At 36.7% G+C, this 22,022-nt stretch overlaps 1 protein-coding gene, 1 long non-coding RNA gene and 4 other non-coding genes across 6 annotated transcripts; 1 reads left to right on the top strand and 5 right to left on the bottom strand.

Moving 5' to 3' along the window:
- Positions 1 to 418: 418 nt before the first annotated feature.
- Positions 419 to 634, bottom strand: LOC132849306 (small nucleolar RNA U3). The gene has a single exon (XR_009648852.1). It is a non-coding gene; the product is annotated as a small nucleolar RNA U3 (small nucleolar RNA).
- Positions 635 to 4,617: 3,983 nt separating this feature from the next.
- LOC132848009 (uncharacterized) lies at positions 4,618 to 7,078 on the bottom strand. The gene is made up of 7 exons (XR_009648696.1): positions 6,936 to 7,078; positions 6,588 to 6,652; positions 6,400 to 6,495; positions 6,088 to 6,214; positions 5,308 to 5,488; positions 5,034 to 5,126; positions 4,618 to 4,710 (listed from the first exon to the last, which is right to left on the bottom strand). It is a non-coding gene; the product is annotated as an uncharacterized LOC132848009 (long non-coding RNA).
- Positions 7,079 to 13,723: 6,645 nt separating this feature from the next.
- On the top strand, positions 13,724 to 16,767 carry LOC132848008 (platelet factor 4-like). The gene is made up of 3 exons (XM_060873515.1): positions 13,724 to 13,835; positions 14,446 to 14,581; positions 15,199 to 16,767. Exons 1-3 carry the CDS (start codon positions 13,781 to 13,783, stop codon positions 15,305 to 15,307), a joined length of 300 nt encoding a protein of 99 aa, XP_060729498.1. The 5' UTR covers positions 13,724 to 13,780; the 3' UTR covers positions 15,308 to 16,767.
- Positions 16,768 to 19,320: 2,553 nt separating this feature from the next.
- Positions 19,321 to 19,534, bottom strand: LOC132849365 (small nucleolar RNA U3). Its single transcript, XR_009648907.1, has one exon. It is a non-coding gene; the product is annotated as a small nucleolar RNA U3 (small nucleolar RNA).
- Positions 19,535 to 20,379: 845 nt separating this feature from the next.
- On the bottom strand, positions 20,380 to 20,593 carry LOC132849348 (small nucleolar RNA U3). The gene has a single exon (XR_009648890.1). It is a non-coding gene; the product is annotated as a small nucleolar RNA U3 (small nucleolar RNA).
- An 842-nt stretch (positions 20,594 to 21,435) lies between these two features.
- LOC132849349 (small nucleolar RNA U3) lies at positions 21,436 to 21,649 on the bottom strand. The gene has a single exon (XR_009648891.1). It is a non-coding gene; the product is annotated as a small nucleolar RNA U3 (small nucleolar RNA).
- Between the last annotated feature and the right edge of the window lie 373 nt (positions 21,650 to 22,022).

Here is a 22,022-nt window from a genome sequence, read left to right as displayed (position 1 = left end):
ATAGCTGTTGCAGTTGCAGTTGTTGAAATGAGACAGACAGAGCTACATAGATTAACACAGCACTAAGGACTTAGCAAGTAATCATAGATACATAAAGTGTATCTGTGCCACCTGGTACAGACAGTGTGTGACAAAAAGACAGTTTAAACAAACAATACAAGACATTATATTGCATGTGCAGAAATACATACACAATGAACACAATATTATAGCAGCAGTTACATGGGGTATTATTACGTATTGTACAAAAGAGCAGTGGACTGAAATGTGAAGGGCAGTATACTGTATGGTGGCTCTGTTTGATAAGAGTTAGACATGGATGTATATTGGAAGAGTGTGTATTTGGTGTAGATCAGTGCAGTCCACAGAGCGGGGTATATATAATAATTATTAATCTATTTTAAACACAAATGTACTAATCACTCTGATCACGTACTCTTTCTCTCATGAGAAAAAAAAGAATCCGAGAATGCTCATCAATGACTCAAGCCTGTAAATAAACACAGTAGCTTAAAACTGTTTCATGCTCAGAAGAATACATCAAAGCTCATCATCGTGATTAGAGAGACGTAACACTTTCAAATCACAATTCCTAGTTAGCTACTATAGAAATGATCCCTGAAAGTATAGTCTTAACCTTTGACCTCCTCAGACAGTCGAGCACTTTGACTAACACAGATCTTGAGGACGGTGGATCTTTGTTTTTCTTTTTTTGTTTTTTTTACATAGAGCACTTTGAAGAGAGCAATAACATGGTCATATAAAATGAAAGCAAAAATTACTTTCTTTCAACACACAAAAAAAATTGTGCTGTGATAATAAAAATAGGAGCTATGATATATTCTTTTGAGCGTGAATTGTATTTAAACTACTCTAAATCTACTCTCATTGATGAACTTTCTCTGATTCTTTGAATCAAGAGGGGACAAGTGCATGATTAGTGTGTTAGAAACATGACTATTCTATAAACAAATATAATTAATGTATTTTTTTACTAAGTGCGATCTTCATTTAAAGTATGATGTTCTTAAATGTGCCTGTACTTAAATTTCAGTATATAATGGATATGAAATTTAATAGAAACCTTTCTGTAAATCATTTGAAGTTGTTTTGAAGTTGCATCAGATAAGGGTTGCACTTTCTGTTCATTCAAATGAACAACAAAAACATTCTCTGGAACACAAGATTTAAAATCTTCTAACAAGAGTAACTCCTGGAGCTGCTCAAAAGTATTAATCTTGCTAGAAATGCACCACTTTTCAAAAAGTGCCTTTTTGTCTCGTTCAAATTCAACATATGTTTGTCCGGCTGTTTTTGTGTGTGCTCTGAACTTTTGACTGGCACCAGTTCATATGCTCGTAACACAGCCATTTTTATAGCATCATAATCTAAGGATTGTTCAATAGGTAATGCAGCCGTAACTTCCTGTGCCTTACCTGACAGATTGCATTGAAGAAGTAAAGCCCACATATCCTTAGGCCACCGCAATTTGGCAGCAACACGTTCAAACGCTACAAAATATGAGTCCACTTCAGTCTCTCTAAATGGCGGAACAAGTCTAATATATTTACCAACGTCAAAATCATGTTGTGACTCAGATGAATCAGAGGTACTTTGATTAAGGGCCTGAGCAGAATCTACTGTTTGCATTGCTGGTGATGAATCTGAAGGTCTAGCTCGAGGTGATGGAATAGGTCTGCTACGTAACTTTAGAGCCTTCATCTCATTCCTATGTCGTTCACTATCTCGCGCGCTCTCAGCTTCTATTACTCGAAGCCTGACACACTGAGCTTCACATTGCTGTTGTTTTAACTCAAGATCTAATTCTTTTAGCTTAACTGCCAATACAGCATCAGAACCAAAATCTTTTGAATCTATGTTGAGAACAGAACCAAAGTCAGCAGTCTCAGATTCTTTCCCAACACCCTCATCAGATGCAGCAAAAATGCCAGCTTCTACCAACTTCCCAAATAATTCCTCTTTGATAACCTGTTTACTCGCCTCTTTAGGTATGCTAATGTTAAAGAAATCCGCTATGCAAATCAAATCCCTCTTGCGGCAACGGTTATATACTTCTATAGTGGGAAGTAACGTAAATGAGATTAAATCAAACTCCATAACCTAAGCATTAACCTCTCCCACATCAAAAGAGCAAAAACAGCCAGGCAAAACAAAGAGAAAAAGGACACTATTAAAAAATTTGATCATCCACCAATGCAGTTGTTTTCAACGGTGCTGCAAATAACACAGATAACACCAATCTGTTACCACTTTGTGAGACAAGCCCCCAAATTCTGTTATCAGAAGTGAAATCCCGGACAAGCCCCCAAATTCTGTCACGTCCCCAGCTAGTCTAGGAGTGGGGGGAACGAGTAACAGAATAAAACTGGTGTGATGTGTGGAGGCAGTGAGGTTCAAGTCCCAAACCCCAGGGCTTCACTAAGACCAAAACTCAATATCAAAACAAGTTCGTTTATTTTTCAAACGTAGGAGGATTTCAAGGCTTCAAGAGGGGGCAAGGCCAAAATAACAAACATAAACCCGCTAACTATTAGAAAAAGACTAACTAAACTACAAAAGAAAACAAAACAGAATTTACAATACCTCTCTACAAATCCCTCCCCAAAGAATTAACAATAACTTAATAGGTTAAGAGATAACAAAAGTATATACAAAACAGTAAACTTACAACAAAAATGGGTTCTCTGATAATAGGCAACCTGTACAACAAGATGACTAGCCCAATAACACATCGGGAGAAACTCAAGCAACAGAATTCAAATCAATGCTTTTAGGGTTGCAGAAAAGAAGCCTTGCAACACAGCCTCCCCACACACCGCTCTGTGCCATGGTGCAGCTTAAATCTCCACAGCTTCCTCTCCTCCTCCAATCACATCAGCTCACCAATCATTGGGGTCAGGTGGTACCTATTACTTCCTGCTTGCGAGAAGTAGAGAGGGGAAACAGGGAGAAAGGGGGAAAAAACCACAAAAACATACGTCCTTGGACGTAACAATATAGAAAAATACAGGAATCAACCATCAAGTCCCTGACTATCTGAGAAGTTGAAACTGTACTCTCAAGAATTATTTCCATTGTAATTTACTGGGAAATGTCTTTTGAAACTGTTACCCATTTCTAATCATGGTCATGTGTTATGATATTCTCCTCTGAACGTGAGTTCTAAGATAACGAGTTTGTCATGAGCTTAAATTATTGATGAATGTTCTCTGTTTCTTATAAAACATGAGAGGAAGATTAATGTATTTGATCAGAAATAAAATACAGTGTTTGTGATTTTTTCCGCTATTATATTTGTGAAATTGTACAACAGAAGTTTATCAAGTAATATATTAGTATATTTATGTATTAAAGTAGTAAAGTATTTTTCAAAACAATTGTCTATGTATAACATGAATCGTTCCAGAAAAACACATCCATTCATTTTATATAACGAACAAATTTCTTTATAATATAAACACATTATTTCATTTTTCATCCTTTCTTCTTTTTATATTGAACTTTATCTTATCATACTCAATCTGGAGCATGCAGTGAGTCTCCCGCTCTAGCCCATACTCCTAAAACACACACAGAGCACAGAAGCATAAATTGTTTAAATTGTGCTTAACATTTAATCAGAATTAAAGTCTTCATCATATTACTAAAGGGGCTGATTAGTGCAAGGCTTTTCTCATTTACAAGATCAACAAACTGCAGCTGTTTATTACTGAGCTGTTTCTCCATGTCCTCCAATGATCCTTTCAGCTTCTTCACATGTTTTGTCAGGTGAGTCTTCTCCACACTGGTCATATCCATATATTTTGCAGCTTGAGCCAGAGTGGCCTGAGAGAACAACAATTAAAGCTCAGTGACTTTATTTACTTAGAATCAGACACTTTTAAATACTGACTCATTACTCATGAGAATAGTTTAAATGTATTGGGGGGAAAAGTGAGGAAAAATGTGAGGAAACAAGTACACACATAGACACACACTATATATAGAAAAGATTCCAGATAAGAAATGTTTACATTCAGTAACTCCTCCTTGTCAATCAGTTTTCTTCATCTGGCGGTTCTCAGCCTGGAGGATGCTGTGACCCGCCCGCTCACACTCCTAAAACACATACAGAGCACAAGAGGTGTAAATTAGATTGCGTAACATTTAAACAAAATTAAAGTCCATATCTTATTACTAGAGGGGCTGATTAAGGCTTTTCTCACTTACATTTGCAAGATCAACAAACTGCAGCTGTTTATTAATGAGCTGTTTTTCCATGTCCTCCAATGATCCTTTCAGCTTCTTCACCTGTTTTGTCAAGTGAGTCTTCTCCACCTCCAGCTTACTGGTTATATCCATAAATTTCACAGCTTGAGCCAGAGTGACCTGAGAAAAGAACAATTAAAGCTCAGTGACGTTTTCTTCTACATTTACTTCTACACAGAATCAGACACTTTTAAATACGGACACTTTTTATATACTGACACTTTTAAATCATCATTACTCATGAGAATAGTTTAAATGTATTGGGGGAAAAGTAAGGAAAATGTGAGGAAACAAGTACACACAGACACACATTATATATAGAAAAGATTCCAGATAAGAAATGTTTATATTCAGTAACTCCTCCTTGTCAATCATAGTCTTCTTCATCTGGCTGTTCTCAGCCTGGAGGATGCTGTGACCCGCCCGCTCTCACTCACACTCCTAAAACACACACAGAGCACAAGAGGCATAAATTTGAATTCGACAGCTTCTCCACCTGTTTTGTCAGGTGAGTCTTCTCCACCTCCAGCTGATGGGTTGTCTCCACATCCTCTACAGCTTTAGCCAGAGTGGCCTGAGAAAAGAACAATTAAAGCTCAGTGACGTTATTTACTTCTACACAGAATCAGATACTTTTAAATACTGACTCATTACTCATGATAATAGTCTAAATGTATTGGTGGGGGTGAGGAAAAATGTAATTAAACAAATACACACACATACACACATTATATATAGAAAATATTTCAGATAAAAATGTTTACATTCAGTAGGTCCTCCTTTTGTTTCAGGATCTTCTTCATCTCATCATACTCATTCTGGAGAACATTATGAGCCTCCCTCTCTCGTTCATGCTCCTAAATCATACACATGGTTCAAAAGAGGTTCACACTCTAGTGCTTGATGTTCACATCTGCAATGGGCCACAGTAAATATCTTGCAGTTTAAAAATATGTCTTTAATTTTAATTCATTATAATGCAGAGCAAAAACTTTTTTTCTAAATGTGCTACTCAATGCATGTTTTTTCCACACTCACATTCATTAGATCAGCAATCTCCAGGTTCAAGTCTAGGACCAGGTTTCCCAGGTCCATCACTATGTTTCTCTGATTCTCTATCTGGATTATCATGACAGACTTCTCCTCCTCCAGCTGAGCAATGGTCTCCTGTATCTCAGTTTTCTGGTTGGAGGATGACTTGAACCTGTCGCGCTCGCTTCTAAAACACACACATGGGGCATACATTTAAGTGCTTAATGCTCAAACAGAAAGCTTCAAAAAGGCTACCGCTACAAAAACATCCTTTTCAGTATTTTATTAACACCCTGTACGTCACTAGATAACATGCATATAAAACCCAAAATACTTCCGCATGCTGCTCACTCTGCTCAGTTCTGCTGCTTGCAAAGTTCATTCATTCTTTCATTCATCTTCTACCGCTTATCCGACTTCTCGGGTCACGGGGAGCCTGTGCCTATCTCAGGAGTCATCGGGCATCAAGGCAGGATACAACCTGGACGGAGTGCCAACCCATCGCAGGGCACAGACACACTCTCATTCACACACACACTACGGACAATTTTCCAGAGATGCCAATCAACCTACCATGCATGTCTTTGGACCAGAGGGAGGAAACCGGAGTACCCGGAGGAAACCCCCGAGGCACACTGAGAACATGCAAACTCCACACACACAAGGCAGAGGCAGGAATTGAACCCCCAACCCTGGAGGTGTGAGGCAAATGTGCTAACCACTAAGCCACCGTGCCCCCCTGCTTGCAAAATTCACAACAGCAAATTCATGAAAAGAAATGTTTACCTTCAGGAACTCCTCCTTGTGGCTCAGAGTCTTCTTCATCTCCTCGTTCTCTTCCTTCAGCTGAATGGTCTTCTTCATCTCATTATTTTCAGACTGGAGGATGCTGTAAGCCTCCTTAAACATACACCTGGGGCATGAAAGGTAAACTTGATTGCAAATGACACAAAAAGGGAACATTACGTGTTTTCTCTCGCCCATCTGGCTCCAAGTACAGGTGGGCTTCAAGCACCAGAGTGCAGATGTTTCCTATTCTGAATATTTCCCTATGTACGGTACTCACATTATTCTGAATCAGAGGCTTATTTTACATACCTTATGTTTCAGGTCACAGTCTCTGCGTGCCTCACAGAGCATTTCCTCCAGCTCCTTCACTCTGTTCTCCAGCTGAGTCTTGGATACCAACAGATCCTGAATCACAAAAATAAATGTTTCAAATGGAAGCTGTGACAAATTCTAGCTTCATATTAAGAAAGTATTTATAAAAGTTTCAAGTTACTTACCATCATCTGGTCCCGAACAACCTCTTTGGGTCGGACCAGAGCCGGTTCCATGTCACACACTAGGTCTTAAAAAAAATATATAAACAAATTCAAATTCCCACATCATTGTCTATGACTTAAGTACAACACTTAGTGATGTTCAATATGTACATGTCTACTGTGGGCTAAGGCTTAATGACACTAACAGATTTTATTCCACATTCATGAACCTAAAACCCTATGTGTCACGGACAGAAACTCATCAGTTTATCTTTCAAGCAGAACAAATCTACTGAATTCATGTTTTTATAAAAAACACAAGTAAAGTTAGCGCTGCATGCTTACACAAGGACTGAGAAATAGTTTTACCTTCGTGGACGGTCGTGTGATCGATGCCCGTTGTCGTGTTTTCTCCATCATCCGGTTTAACACAACAGTAAACACCGGCTGTGGCTGCAGTTCTAGCGGCTAACAGCAGGCGGCGCAGTCGACGGTTCTGTACAGACCTCCTATTTTCACGGAAATTCGTCATTTTTATCTCTCCAAAGATCAGTGCCTACAGCAAACACTTTACTCAGGTGATTTCCGAAATCTCCGCGTTGAATCTTTTTCACTATTTCGTGTTGCTTCTGTTTCTAGATCATTTCGCTCTATATGACGTCATTGACGTATGAAAGAAAACAAAGCACGTGCGAACAAAAACACCACTGACGTCAAATATGTCTTATTATATACAGTATATTGAGCTGAATTAATGAACAATAGATAGAGTAAAGCTAGATATTATTATTATTATTATTATTATTATTATTATTATTATTATTATTATTATTATTATAGCCTGTGGCCATCATACAAATGTGATGAAACCATCAATAATTAAAACTATAATTTGTTTACACAAAAAAAACAAAAAAAACCCCAAAAGATTAGAGCCACCAGAATATCAGCCAGCAACATTTTAATGCAGGAAAAAAGTATTTCAGATGCACTCCATGTAAGTATGAAGCATGACATGGGGATGGGGTAGTTTACTGGTTAAGGTGTTGAATTAATCTTCAGAAGGTTGTGAGTTTGAATCTGAGCTCCACTGAGCTGCCACTGCTGGGTCCCTGAGCAAGTCCCTTAACCCTCATTTGCTATGTTGTATTAAAAAAGAATAGACAATGAATTTAGATAAGGGCATCCCAAATGTTGTAAATGCCTTTATCTCCTTCAAACCAAACACCAAGACAGAGGGATTTACATCACAAGTAGGAAAGATTTATTCCAGCTAGTGGAGTTACAATTTAATAACATTTTAATTTTAGTTGTATGTTTGGCAAAAACAAAATCAAAACTATTTACAGTAAAGTATATAGTGCGGATATGTGTATATTTTGTGTGCACTTGCATGCGTTGTCTTGCTCTCAGTTTATTGTTATACTCTGCACAGTCTTCAAAGCTGATACATTTCATTTCACTGCACCTTTGGACCTGCTACAAATGTGTATGTGATAAAAAGCCTTTTAATCTTGAAATAATAAACAGAGACACCAAGGACAACCACTGAGCAGATATTCTTCAGTTACTGGGTTGTTTTTCAAACAGAGAGTAGCAGGGAGGTGTTTAAAACCCCAACAACAACAACGAATAATGCACCTGACTGATCTGTGAATCTAGATCACATAACCCTCATCTGCACATTTTAATGGATTTCCTGCTCTGTATTTCCTCTGCACTTCTTTACAATCCCTTTGGCACTAATTTCAGAACCTTGATGTAATTTCTCAAAACTCAAAACTGTTGTCACTTCTAACACAGCTGTGTAATGTCCTCTGCCTCACCTCTGTTCTGCAGGGAAAATGACAGTAAGACATTTAGTCAACTCACCTACTCCCTGGAACACACTGACATGCAGTATCCAGTCATTTGACAAGAGAGAGTCTACTTCTGATAAAATGGAGGAAGGAAAAAGCTATTTGTGAATGACAGAGACTTCTCCAGGACCAGAGTATGTCTGAGAACAGTGGTGTGAAAATCTCAACTGTCCTCACACTGTATTTGTCAGACTGATGTTCCTACAGTCATCTACCTGACAAGAGCATATATTTTATGAAGCATTCATTGAAACCCTGTGAGGGAGAATGAAATGCTGATGTGAGATTGTGAGCTTTATGAATGTACTTGTATTCTTGATTGATTATGTGTACTGTTGTCTAGCATTTTAAGTCTCTAATCTCTTAAATTTTTGGTAATGATAAATAATTAGTACAAATTTTGTGTTGTCCCAGCGAGAAAAGGAGGGAATTGTGATGGATATTTTTTCTAAGAAGCTGTTTGTGAAGTTCTGACCTTCTGTGTGCAGGACTAGAAGTTGGTTGTGACTAGAAATTGTTATTACCAGAGATCGTTTGTCTAAAATATTAGAGGGTCAGAATGAGCTGGAGATGAGTTGGCTCATAAACAACTCTAGGCAGACCTCGGTAAGGCAAGATTATCTTGATCAAGAGATGATCAGGCATTGTGCATCTAGCCAATGATTGAGGATGTTTTCCTTCCTTTGGTTTGATGTGTTTGAATCATGCTTATAAAATCTCAATGTAATGAATGAACGCTGCCCATCCTCTCTCATGCTAAAAGATACCGGTGTGCTATTTTCTCAAAACTTCCACAAAATAACATTATTACAGTTATATTTTGCCTTTACTACACCATAGTGACCCACTGCCAAAAATAATCACTAAAGTAATGCCTCTCCTTTCTCAAATGCCACCCAATTTTTAACTGTGCAAAAGTATTGGGACTGCTACCCTTACCATAAAAAACACCAGAGCAGGTGATTGTATGTCATGTGTAATGACAATAAAGTTGAGTCTAATCTAATCTTAAAGATGGTGTTTTGTAAACATAACACACCTGAAAATACACAGCTATACACACAGAGTATCTTAATTATACTTGAAATTCTTAGTAATTCAGTGCTTAAAATCTAGATTCCTCCCTCCTGAGGCGCCGGACGGTTTGCCAGAATTTCTCCAAGGCCAACGATAGTCCTTCTCCATGGCCTCACCGAACTCCTCCCAGACCCGAGTTTTTGCCTCTGCAACCACCTGGGCTGAAGCTCGCTTGGCTCTCTGGTACCTATCAGCTGCCTCCGGAGTCCCCCAAGCCAACCAGGCTTGATAGGACTCCTTCTTCAGCTTCACGGCATCCCTTACTTCCGGGGTCCACCACCGGGTTCGGGGATTGCCGCCACGACAGGCACCGGAGACCTTACGGCCACAGCTTCGAGCGGCCGCGTCGACAATGGAGGTGGAGAACACGGTCCACTCGGACTCAATGTCTCCAACCTCCCTCGGGATCTGGTTGAAGCTCTGCTGGAGGTGGGAGTTGAAGATCTCTCTGACCGGAGACTCTGTCAAACGTTCCCAGCAGACCCTCACAGTACGTTTGGGTCTGCCAAGTCTGTCCAACTTCCTCCCCTGCCATCGGATCCAACTCACCACCAGGTGATGATCAGTTGACAGCTCCGCCCCTCTCTTTACCCAAGTGTCCAAGACATACTGCCGGAGGTCAAATGAAACAACCACAAAGTCGATCATTGACCTCCGACCTAGGGTGTCCTGGTGCCATGTGTACTGATGGACACCCTTATGCTTGAACATGGTGTTCGTTATGGAGAAACTGTGACTAGCGCAGAGGTCCAATAACAGAACACCACTCGGGTTCAGGTCAGGGGGGCCGTTCCCCCCCACCTCTAACTGCCACCTTATTGTAGTAGTAGTAGCCTTTATTGTCACTGGTCACAGGTACCAGCGAAATTAGCCATCAACCTGCCCATACATACAATACATACAATATGACAAGGGGGGGACAGGACAGGAAGACAGGGGATTGAAAAGAAATACAGCATAACATGAGGGAAGGGAGGAGAAAAAAAAACGGTTATTAGTCCCAGCGGTTATTAGTCCCAGCCTCAGTGCTGACCGCTCTGCCCACTGCATCGATCATGACGGGCAGCTTTGGGAGATTTTGAACAGCTGTTACCGTTTTCTGATTCAGTGCGGAGAGAGTCTAAGTATAAGACAGTAGACGAGACGAAAGAAGCAAAGCAGGGAAAGTAGAGGGGAGGAGAGGGAGGGAAAATGCGACCGTCTTCGTTGCGGGCCAGAGAGAGATTCTGTGGTGGAGGGGTTTGCGTGCCTGAATGATCCTAGGGGCTATGTTGTCTGGGGCTTTCTGCCCCTGGTAAGGTCTCCCAAGGCAAACAGGTCCTGGGTGACGGGCCAGACAAAGAGCGGTTCAAATACCCCTTATGAGGAATTTAATAGCAAGGTCCGTGACGTCGCCCGGTATGGTGCAACCAGGGCCCCACCCTGGAGCCAGGCCCGGGGTTGGGGCTCGCATGCGAGCGCCTGGTGGCCGGGTCTTACCCCACGGGGCCCGGCCAGGCTCAGCCCGAAGGAGCGACGTGGGGCCGATCTCCTGTGGGCCCACCACCTGCAGGAGGAACCGTAAGGGGCTGGTGCAATGTGGATTGGGTGGCAGTCGAAGGTGGGGGCCTCGGCGACCCAATCCCCGGACACGGAATCAATTTTTAATACTTACGAGTTAATTTATGCAGAAGTAGACAATTTTTAAAAAATATTTTCATGAAATTTCCTTTCATGACAAAAATAGAGCAGTAACACACACACACACACACACACACACAAAAATTCTGTTTTTCAGTTTACAAAAATACACTAATCACTTTCATTACATTCTCTTCATCTCACGTCATGAAAAACACAAGATCCATAAATGACTTGATGAAAAGACCCATTACTCTATGTAAAGCTCATGAGAAACTCCATTGAATTAAAACTACATTCCTACTCAGAAGAGTACTTTTTATCCCCTCAGACTCTAGACGTACATTCCGATAAATTCTAACAGAATTAATTTTATGAAAGTACAGATTTAGCCTTTCAGGTCATTGTAAAATTCAACTTAGAAACTTTAAGTAAGGTAGAACTCTATATTTCTTAATTAAATTGCAAATACAAGATCTTTTGTTGTTTTTTTTGCTATTGTAACTTATGACACACTGGGCTTTCGTATTGCCCAGGAGTGCTATGATAGATTGTTGAAATAGATTGTTTAAACAATGAATAAATCTAAATGTTTAATATTGGTTTGACCATGGAACAGGTTGGCAATGGGAAAACAGAAGCTGATGAAAAAATTAATTGAGTGCTGTAAAGAAAAACCCATATTCAAGAGTCTGTGACATCATCCTCAGGCATCTACTATCGGTAGAGGAGATAGCAGAAATATAGAGTCAATACCACAAGATGCAATCTACTCATCAACAGTCAGCAGCCATCTGTCTATATCAGTTCCTCTGAAAAAAAATCTTAATGAATAGTTAACTGCATTGTTTCTCTGAAGAGAGACACAAAGAGAGAGAGAGATAGGGAGAGAGTGAAAGAGAGACAGAGAGAGAGAGAGAGAGAGAGAGAGAGAGAGAGAGAGAGAGAGAGAGAGAAAGACTAATAAGGATTCTTTCAAATATTAACAAAACATAACCATCACCCCAATATGTGCTTGTTGAAAATCCCATTCAAAATCCATGGGCATTTATATTTATATTGAACAGACTCCACATTTGAGCTATATTGGGAAAGCTACTGGAAAGCTACTGGAGTTTATTGATTATTGTTCACACGGTGTCACAGGGATTGCTATTAACTTTTTTTTTTTCTTGAGCCAATTAGCCTAGGTCTAAATATTAAACTTAACTATAAGTTTATAACTTCACTATAGTAATATTTATAAATCCGATCTGTTTCAGACAGTGACAAACTACATGTGAGCTGAATTAAAGACTAATGTTTAATACGAATATTATGTATGTTTTCTTCCTCATATCATCTCAGGGATTTTTACCCCGCCACCATTGCCTCCAGCTTGCTCATTAGGGTTATAGATATATAGTAACATAGCTGCTATAGTTTTTAGCTATAGTTTTTAGCTGCTTTGAGACAATGTGAATTGTTAGAAGTGCTATACAAATAAATTGAATTGAATTATGTTTAACAACTTACTTACATTAAGGGAAACTGGTGTTTCATCTGTTTGTATTGGGATCCTTTCATCTGTATGTATTGACATTACAAGCCTTTTCATGCCTTTTTATGACTGGAATAAAAAGTAGCATATCATAGCAGGGTAATATCAAGAAAGATTATATTCAAGTTTTAGTCATTTGACAGGATCAGTTGTGGCATTTTCAGGGCTATCGTGGATGACATGTGGATTTCATTTCTTGGGAAAAACTGAAAATGGGAAGTTTAATCCCAAATATGCTGCCAATTTTGTCTCACCATTTATCATCACAGCACTGTCTAAACTGGTTGTGTGGAAAATGGCCCTCATTCTTTCAATTTTTAGAAGACAATGAAAGCCTAATCAGTGTACCTCATGGGTACTTACTTATTTAATTACTTATTACATTTTAAATAAAGTTTTAAAATAAAAAAGTAATCCATACTATTCCCAGTATACTTTGCACCAAACTGCAGTTTACAGCCAAAAATTCCTGTTCATTATAAACATAAACATGGAGAAGAAAGAATGAAAGAATTAGACAGTTCATTGCTCCCATTATTTGATAAATAGTTACAGACTTTGCTGTTTTTGAGTCACTGCCATAGTTCTCTGAACCAAGACAGCAGAGCCAAAATAGTACAAGAGATGCAAATTTTCAATTATTATTGTCTGCATTTCTATTATGGTGTTAAGCAGATGTAGACAGTACTACTGCCCAGTATTGCTGGTTCCAGGGTTACTATGAAATATTAAAAGTGTAGCAGCATGAACCTGCAAATACTTTATTTGCAAAAGTAGGTTTCAAACGTAATTCTTATACAGGGGCATTGTGGCAAATTTCCAGCACTGATCAGGAGTGTATGTGCAGCTGAAATGCCGTGGAACTTTTTGAACTCAGAGACACACAGCACGGGATAAGCAGGCATGAGGCCTGCAGCTGATGAACATGTGAATGTCCAAACCACAGACCTGTTTACACATGAGTTACACGCACATGTATGTAAAGGGAAGTACACCAAAATCACTGTTGTAATGATCACATGATTGGTTTTAATATAAGATATAACCCAGCATGTTGGGACAGACAGCATTATTTGTTTAAAGTGTTTTGTTCACTAAAGACAACCCTAGACTTCACCATGAGATTTTTCCTCCTTTTGACTTTATTGGCAGTCGGCATTTTCCTCACAAGTGGTAAGTAACTGACATTTCTTTTTTTAATGCATAGACAATATCTGTATGGCCTGAATATGGTGCAATAATTTTAGAAGGATTTTAAAATAGAATTCTTTTCACCCACTATCATTGCTCATAATTCTTTTTGACAGAACTGACCATTTAATCTAAATGTAAATAATTTAAAACCAATAAAATTAATTTTTCAAAACTACAAATATGAATTCAATATTTGAATATGAAAATACATTTACTTATGAGTCTGTTGGGTGGAAATATGACATCCTCATGAACTAACTCAGCACAATTATTGCTCAATATTATGCTCACATCTGCTTTTTTTTGTTGAAATCAACAATAAAAGACATTGCCCAATCATTGTGACATTTTGACTGAATTTTTTAGTTTAATACAAACATTATTGTGTTTTATACCTACACATATTATGCATATGTAAAGAGATTCACTGCTGGCAGCATTAGTTGTCACATTTCAGATTTCAGGAAATCTCACAGTCTGGCTTATGTGTCAGCTAATAAAGTGTTTACTTCAGCTCTTCTGCTTTAATATATTCCAATGAACATCTAATAATATCTGAATTATAATGAAATAATTTGTATTTATCAAGCTATCCAACCACTTGGAAAAGGCTACAACAGTCACTGCATGTGTTTGAAGCTGGAGTCCAGGGTGATCCCACAACACAACCTGCGCAGTGTCGAAATCTTTCCTAGAGGCTCTCACTGCAAGAATACAGAGGTCATGTAAGTGTACTATAATGAAAATTTATAGTAGAAATCAATAAGAATTTAGGATGAGGAGACAGACGTGTGAGAAAAAAGACAATATTGTGAGTAACTTTTGCAATTTCTGGCACATTCACCTCTGAACAACAGCTCATTTTTGTGCACATGCAGTGCAAAACTTTTCAAGAACAATATTATTTCATTTAAATTCGATAATATGAGCTGAAAGGTATCCTTTACAGCTGTAAAACATAGTTTCTGACTAAATGAAATTACCACAATGTAAGTCATAGTTTAATTGTTATTACCACTTTTATTCATCTAATGCTCATACTTTATGCAGTGATTTGGATTAATTTTGTGTTCTTATATGTTTATTAAGTTCACCATCTGAGGTAAAGAAAATTCATACTTTCATACTCATACTTTACAACAGAGTGTTTTCTTATTAGAAGCTAAGAACTCTTAGTTAAACAGCAAGGCCTAAAAAACCCTTTAAAGGATTGCTGCAATATCTTGGCAGTCCACTAGGGGGCGGTCCACTATTAGACTAATAGTCATTTTAAATCTCAACTAAAAACAATATTAGGTTAATGTTAATCTTTGTTTTTTGTTTTGTTTTGTTTTTTTATTAGTGCTGGCTTGGTGAGTGGAGAAAAGATTTGCCTGAATCCTCAGACTATGTGGGTTAAGAAACTTATCCGCTTCATTGAGAAGAAAGAGAGAGTGATAAAGACTGCATAAAGAACAGCAAAAAATGAAGTTCATCATTGATGTTCATCAAAGGGAGATAATATGTATATATCAATGTATGCATATATCCAGAGCAATCTGTGAAAATGTATATTATCTGGTCTCTTACTACTAGACTATGATTTCATCAGCAACTTAAATTATTAACTTAATGCAGTATTTATTTCTAAGAATGTCAAAAATTATGGTCTTACAATTAATATGTGTTCTTATAATCTCTTCACACCACACATCTACCTCCAGTTTCACTATGCTTGTTATTAATAGCTGTAAGGCAGTTCATTACCATCAGACCATTCACACAAATCACTTAGGTTAGTTTTAAACTGATCTGTAAAAAGAGCTGATTAAAACAACTGATTAATATATTATTTATGTACAGAACCTAGTCACTAAGTTAAACATAGACAAAACATTTAAATGTCTGTAACCTTTACCAATGAGTAACCTGCTATAAGAAAATACAAGAGTTTTCAACTAAAATTTGAATATTCAAACGACTGTATTGTCAGAATCACATTCTCTTTTGCAATCCTCATTTCATATTCATTGAATCTATGTAGAATTGTGCATAAAAATAAATATAGTTAAATTAGAAGTTTGACTGCTTTTTGATTATATGGAAATATAATCTGGAAATAATATGGAATAAAAATAATAAGAGCCATTAATGTGATTGAAAGATCACCTAAACAGTGCTCTACATACCCTGGGTAGGACAAGTGGTCCAGTCAGAACTCAGTCTTAACCATTGAGGTACCACTGCTAAAAATATTTCCCCTCATTGTGAGCAGAGTTTGAAGCTGTGCAAGGAGATACTACTATCTTATATTTAGATATCCTAATATTATATCTAGATATTTATTCCAAGAATGTAACCACTTGTTTTCCAAGAAACTTCCATAAAAAGCAGAACACAATGCACCATAAAGAATTATGATTAACAATTAAGGGTCTTTTTCTAGGGTCCAAAGGTAGCTCTATGCTATTAGGACATGATTTCAAGAATTGTGGTTACCAGAACAGAAACGTAACTTCTGAAATTTCAACCACCTTCCTGACATGCTAAAGCAATGATAAAAATGCTCAGATAGGGTAAATGTAGAAAAAAAAGTGTAGATGTTCTGGAAATCCATCCAACAAAAGAGGGTGAGTTTCTTTGAACATGCACATTTAATCCTACTTTAAGAATGAACAGAATTAAGACAAGACAAAGGGTGGGAAATGTATTTTACTTATTTGAAACTGTTCAGGCCAACAATTTGCAGTGAGTAATGCCTTTTCTATAATACTTGTTATTTAATTGTAACAGATATTAGAAGGGGAGCTGCACAAGATGTATAGCTGTATTCAAAGGCATACAACATCACTCATTACTTTGCAAAAAAAAAAATCTAGCACTGTGATTAGTGTGATTGTTTTCTCTGTTCTCAATTACTGTTGTCTTTTTATGTTGTTGCTTTTAGATCACTGAAATAAAAAATATATATAAAGGAGAAAAGAAAGGCTTTTGCACATATTTCTCTGAGTTCTGATAAACTAAAAAAAATGGCTGAAGTAATATCACATAATCAAGAGCATTTCCATATTTCACTCTGCTTAAGGGCATCTGATAAGTGTCAGAAACACAAAAATGCACCTACCCAATAGGGCAGAAAATAAATTCTTAACACACCGGTTTAGAAAGTGCATGTCCTTATTGTCCTGTTCTCACATATACAGTATTTTTATTTGGACTTGCTGTATTTAAAGGTGTGAGGGAGTCACTCTGGCTAGGGAGTCATCTGTTCTCAGACATGATAACTAATTAATTAATTATTCGAATGATTAACTAAATAATTAATTGAAAGAAAGAAAGAAAACAAGAAAGAAAGAAAGAAAACAAGAAAACAAGAAAGAAAGAAAGAAAGAGAAAGAAAAGAAAGAAAGAAAGAAAACAAGAAAAGAAAAAAGACAAAGAAATAAAACAAACAAACAAATAAATAAATAAATAAATAAATAAATAAATAAATAAATAAATAAATAAATAAAACAAGAAAGAAAGAAATAAAGAAAGAAAGAACTTAGTCACGTTTAATGACCTGCTTTGGGCTCAGTCTTTTTTTCTACAATAAAACCTTTTGTTTATTAAAAATAACTGACACAACTTTCTCCGCTTTTCTTTACTAAAGAATCTTTAGCAGGTAATATATTTCAGTAAATCTAGTTATTGCTAATTATGACATCATTACAAATTACATAAATCAATGCACTCAATAAACAATACATTACATGTTACATCTCACAAACTGATTTCGGTTATTTTCAGTTATCATGTGTTTGATAAATGCGACAAGTTATTGAAATCCACACCTGATTCTTTGTTCTTCCTATTCTACAAGTAGCACTAAAACCCCTGCTGTATTCCAGGGAGACTTGAGTAGACAATCAGTTTGTAAGGCCATGCTTACGCTCACGTCTACGTCATCAGCGCGCGACAAAGCGACTCGACACGTGAGGAGAAGTATACAGCTGGTTATTTTACTTACTTAGCTCCTGGATCGCCAGTGTAGTTGCTAGTTTACTGATCTCCATGGAGAGAGATGACAGTTTTGAATAACTTGTGCTTCTGTTTTTCTAAAAATATGCATCATGGAAATGAATAAAAACGTGGAAATAATTGAGAAACAGAAGTCTAGCTTTGAAGACAGGCATCTAAATGATGAGTCTCTGTCGGGCATGATGGACCTTCTCAGCATTGATGTGGACCTGAGCTCCAGTGCGTCAAACAGAGAGGAAACATTATACTCTGTAAGCTGAATTATTTCACTCTTCAACTTTTTTTCTTAAATTACATCTTACATTAATGTTTGGGTTAATCAGTGTGTTGATGAACTGAACTGATCCCCCTTTTCAGACAGCAGTTAGTCAGTGGGTATGTGGATGGGTAGGTGGTTGTCCAAGTGGCTATACATACAGTAAGAGACACAAGCTTCATTGACCATGGGTCAGGGTATATTCTGACCACCATGTCTATTGTATTTTTTTAATCACATTCATTTGCTCATCACATCTGCCATCATGCATTAAGGATATAATTCTGCAGCCCTAAGACATTATTTCTGGTTTTGCTTTCTGCTCAAAAAAATTAGCACATTCACATGGAGATGACAACATTGTACCAGTTTCTTCTGTATTCACAAACTGTGGAAAAAACTATGATTGTCCTGTTGAAAACATATTGCACATGTTGTCACGGTGTAAGCTGAGTATAATGAATGAATAATCAAGATTATTACTTACTTTAAAATGTTGCGACGTGTTAGTCGTTCATGCCTGGTTGGAACTGTGTATGAGTTCTTTGCATCTTTTGTATGTTAAATGAACAGAAAAATGTAATGCGACTGGGAGAGGAGACTGGAGGCAAAAAAGAGCAAGAGGAAAGAGGAAAAACAGAGAAGGAAACAGAACCAGCAAGATAAAGGTGTCTTTCCTAATTAATGACCTAGTCATCATTAAATAATTAGCATCAATTAAAATTAATTTAATAGATGTTCTATACCTTTATAGAACTAGCATTTTATAGGGTGTTTATATGTAATATTCAATCACTCACTCATTTTCTACTGCTTATCCGAACTACCTCGGGTCACGGGGAGCATGTGCCCATCTCAGACATCATCGGGCATCAAGGCAGGATACACCCTGGATGGAGTGTCAACCCATCGCAGGGCACACACACACACACACACACACTCTCACTCTCTCATGCAATCACACACTATGGACAATTTTCCAGAGATGCCAATCAACCTACCAGGCAAAGAAACTTTAAGTAAGGTAGAACTCTATTATTTCTTAATTAAATTGTAAATTCATTGAATTGAAACATTACACATAAAAACATTTAAAAAAAACTTAGCTACATTAAAACTCTAAAACCATGAAAACACCTAACAACGCGTTAAATAATAACAATAAAAAAAAAAAAAGCTTGAAATCTCTTTTTCAACAGAAATACACTAATCACTCTGATCATGTACTCTTCCTCTCACGATCCAAAAGAATCAGAGAACGTTCATCAATGACTCGAGCCTGTGAAAAAACACAGTAGCTTGAATCCGATTCACGCTCAGAAGAATACATCAAAGCTCTTCATCGTGATTAGGGAGACGTAACACTTTCAAATCACAATTCCTAGTCAGATACTATAGAAATGATCCCTGAAAGTATAGTCTTAACCTTTGACCTCCTCAGACAGTCGAGCACTTTGACTAACACACAGATCTTGAGGACGGTGGATCTTTGTTTTTTTGTTTTTTTTTCATAGAGAACTTTGAAGCGAAGAATAACTTGGAATTTTTAAAACGAAAGCAAAAAATTCTTTATGTTTCAACACAAAAAATACCATAAAAGCAAACTCTCAAGTCAAAGAGAATTAAAGAAAATTCAATTTAAGCACACAAAATACCTAAAAACTCCTACTCTAAATAATTTGTACTACTTACGATTTAATTTATGCAGAAGTAGACAATTTTTAAAAAATATTTTCACGAAATTTCCTTTCATGACAAAAATAGAGCAGTAACACACACACACACAAACAGAAAATTCTGTTTTTCAGTTTACAAAAATACACTAATCACTTTCATTACATTCTCTTCATCTCACGTCATGAAAAACATAAGGTTCATAAATGACTTAACCTGATGAAAGACGCATTACTCTATGTAAAGCTCATGAGAAACTCCATTGAATTAAAACTACATTCCTACTCAGAAGAGTACTTTTTATCCCCTCAGACTCTAGACGTACATTCCGATAAATTCTAACAGAATTAATTTGATGAAAATACAGGTTTAGCCTTTCAGATCATTGTAAAATTCAACTTAGAAACTTTAAGGTAGAACTCTATATTTCTTAATTAAATTGTAAATTCATTGAAACATTACACATAAAAACATTTAAAAAAAAACTTAGCTGTATCAAAACTCTAAAACCATGAAAACACCTAACAACGCGTTAAATAACAACAATAAAAAAAAAAAAAAGCTTGAAATCTCTTTTTCAACAGAAATACACTAATCACTCTGATCATGTACTCTTCCTCTCATGATCCAAAAGAATCAGAGAACGTTCATCAATGACTCGAGCCTGTGAAAAAACACAGTAGCTTGAATCCGATTCACGCTCAGAAGAATACATCAAAGCTCTTCATCGTGATTAGGGAGACGTAACACTTTCAAATCACAATTCCTAGTCAGATACTATAGAAATGATCCCTGAAAGTATAGTCTTAACCTTTGACCTCCTCAGACAGTCGAGCACTTTGACTAACACACAGATCTTGAGGACGGTGGATCTTTGTTTTTTTGTTTTTTTTTCATAGAGAACTTTGAAGCGAAGAATAACTTGGAATTTTTAAAACGAAAGCAAAAAATTCTTTATGTTTCAACACAAAAAATACCATAAAAGCAAACTCTCAAGTCAAAGAGAATTAAAGAAAATTCAATTTAAGCACACAAAATACCTAAAAACTCCTACTCTAAATAATTTGTACTACTTACGATTTAATTTATGCAGAAGTAGACAATTTTTAAAAAATATTTTCACGAAGTTTCCTTTCATGACAAAAATAGAGCAGTAACACACACACACACAGAAAATTCTGTTTTTCAGTTTACAAAAATACACTAATCACTTTCATTACATTCTCTTCATCTCACGTCATGAAAAACATAAGGTTCATAAATGACTTAACCTGATGAAAGACGCATTACTCTATGTAAAGCTCATGAGAAACTCCATTGAATTAAAACTACATTCCTACTCAGAAGAGTACTTTTTATCCCCTCAGACTCTAGACGTACATTCCGATAAATTCTAACAGAATTAATTTGATGAAAATACAGATTTAGCCTTTCAGGTCATTGTAAAATTCAACTTAGAAACTTTAAGTAAGGTAGAACTCTATATTTCTTAATTAAATTGTAAATTCATTGAAACATTACACAAAAACATTTAAAAAAGAAACTTAGCTGTATCGAAACTCTAAAACCATGAAAACACCTAACAACGCGTTAAATAACAACAATAAAAAAAAAAAAGCTTGAAATCTCTTTTTCAACAGAAATACACTAATCACTCTGATCATGTACTCTTCCTCTCACGATCCAAAAGAATCAGAGAACGTTCATCAATGACTCGAGCCTGTGAAAAAACACAGTAGCTTGAATCCGATTCACGCTCAGAAGAATACATCAAAGCTCTTCATCGTGATTAAGGAGACGTAACACTTTCAAATCACAATTCCTAGTCAGATACTATAGAAATGATCCCTGAAAGTATAGTCTTAACCTTTGACCTCCTCAGACAGTCGAGCACTTTGACTAACACACAGATCTTGAGGACGGTGGATCTTTGTTTTTTTGTTTTTTTTTCATAGAGAACTTTGAAGCGAAGAATAACTTGGAATTTTTAAAACGAAAGCAAAAAATTCTTTATGTTTCAACACAAAAAATACCATAAAAGCAAACTCTCAAGTCAAAGAGAATTAAAGAAAATTCAATTTAAGCACACAAAATACCTAAAAACTCCTACTCTAAATAATTTGTACTACTTACGATTTAATTTATGCAGAAGTAGACAATTTTTAAAAAATATTTTCACGAAATTTCCTTTCATGACAAAAATAGAGCAGTAACACACACACACACAGAAAATTCTG

This window comes from Tachysurus vachellii, chromosome 7, assembly GCF_030014155.1.
Source record: "Tachysurus vachellii isolate PV-2020 chromosome 7, HZAU_Pvac_v1, whole genome shotgun sequence".
Taxonomy (NCBI): domain Eukaryota; kingdom Metazoa; phylum Chordata; class Actinopteri; order Siluriformes; family Bagridae; genus Tachysurus; species Tachysurus vachellii.
This window is presented reverse-complemented; position numbering and strand designations above follow the sequence as displayed.

Bases quoted from the DNA above. Each gene is read 5' to 3' on its own strand.
- LOC132848008 (XM_060873515.1), top strand. From the start codon at position 13,781: ATGAGATTTTTCCTCCTTTTGACTTTATTGGCAGTCGGCATTTTCCTC. The intron at 13,836-14,445 runs GTAAGTAACTGA...GTATTTATCAAG, and splicing joins CGGCATTTTCCTCACAAGTG to CTATCCAACCACTTGGAAAA. The intron at 14,582-15,198 runs GTAAGTGTACTA...TTTTTTTATTAG, and splicing joins TGCAAGAATACAGAGGTCAT to TGCTGGCTTGGTGAGTGGAG.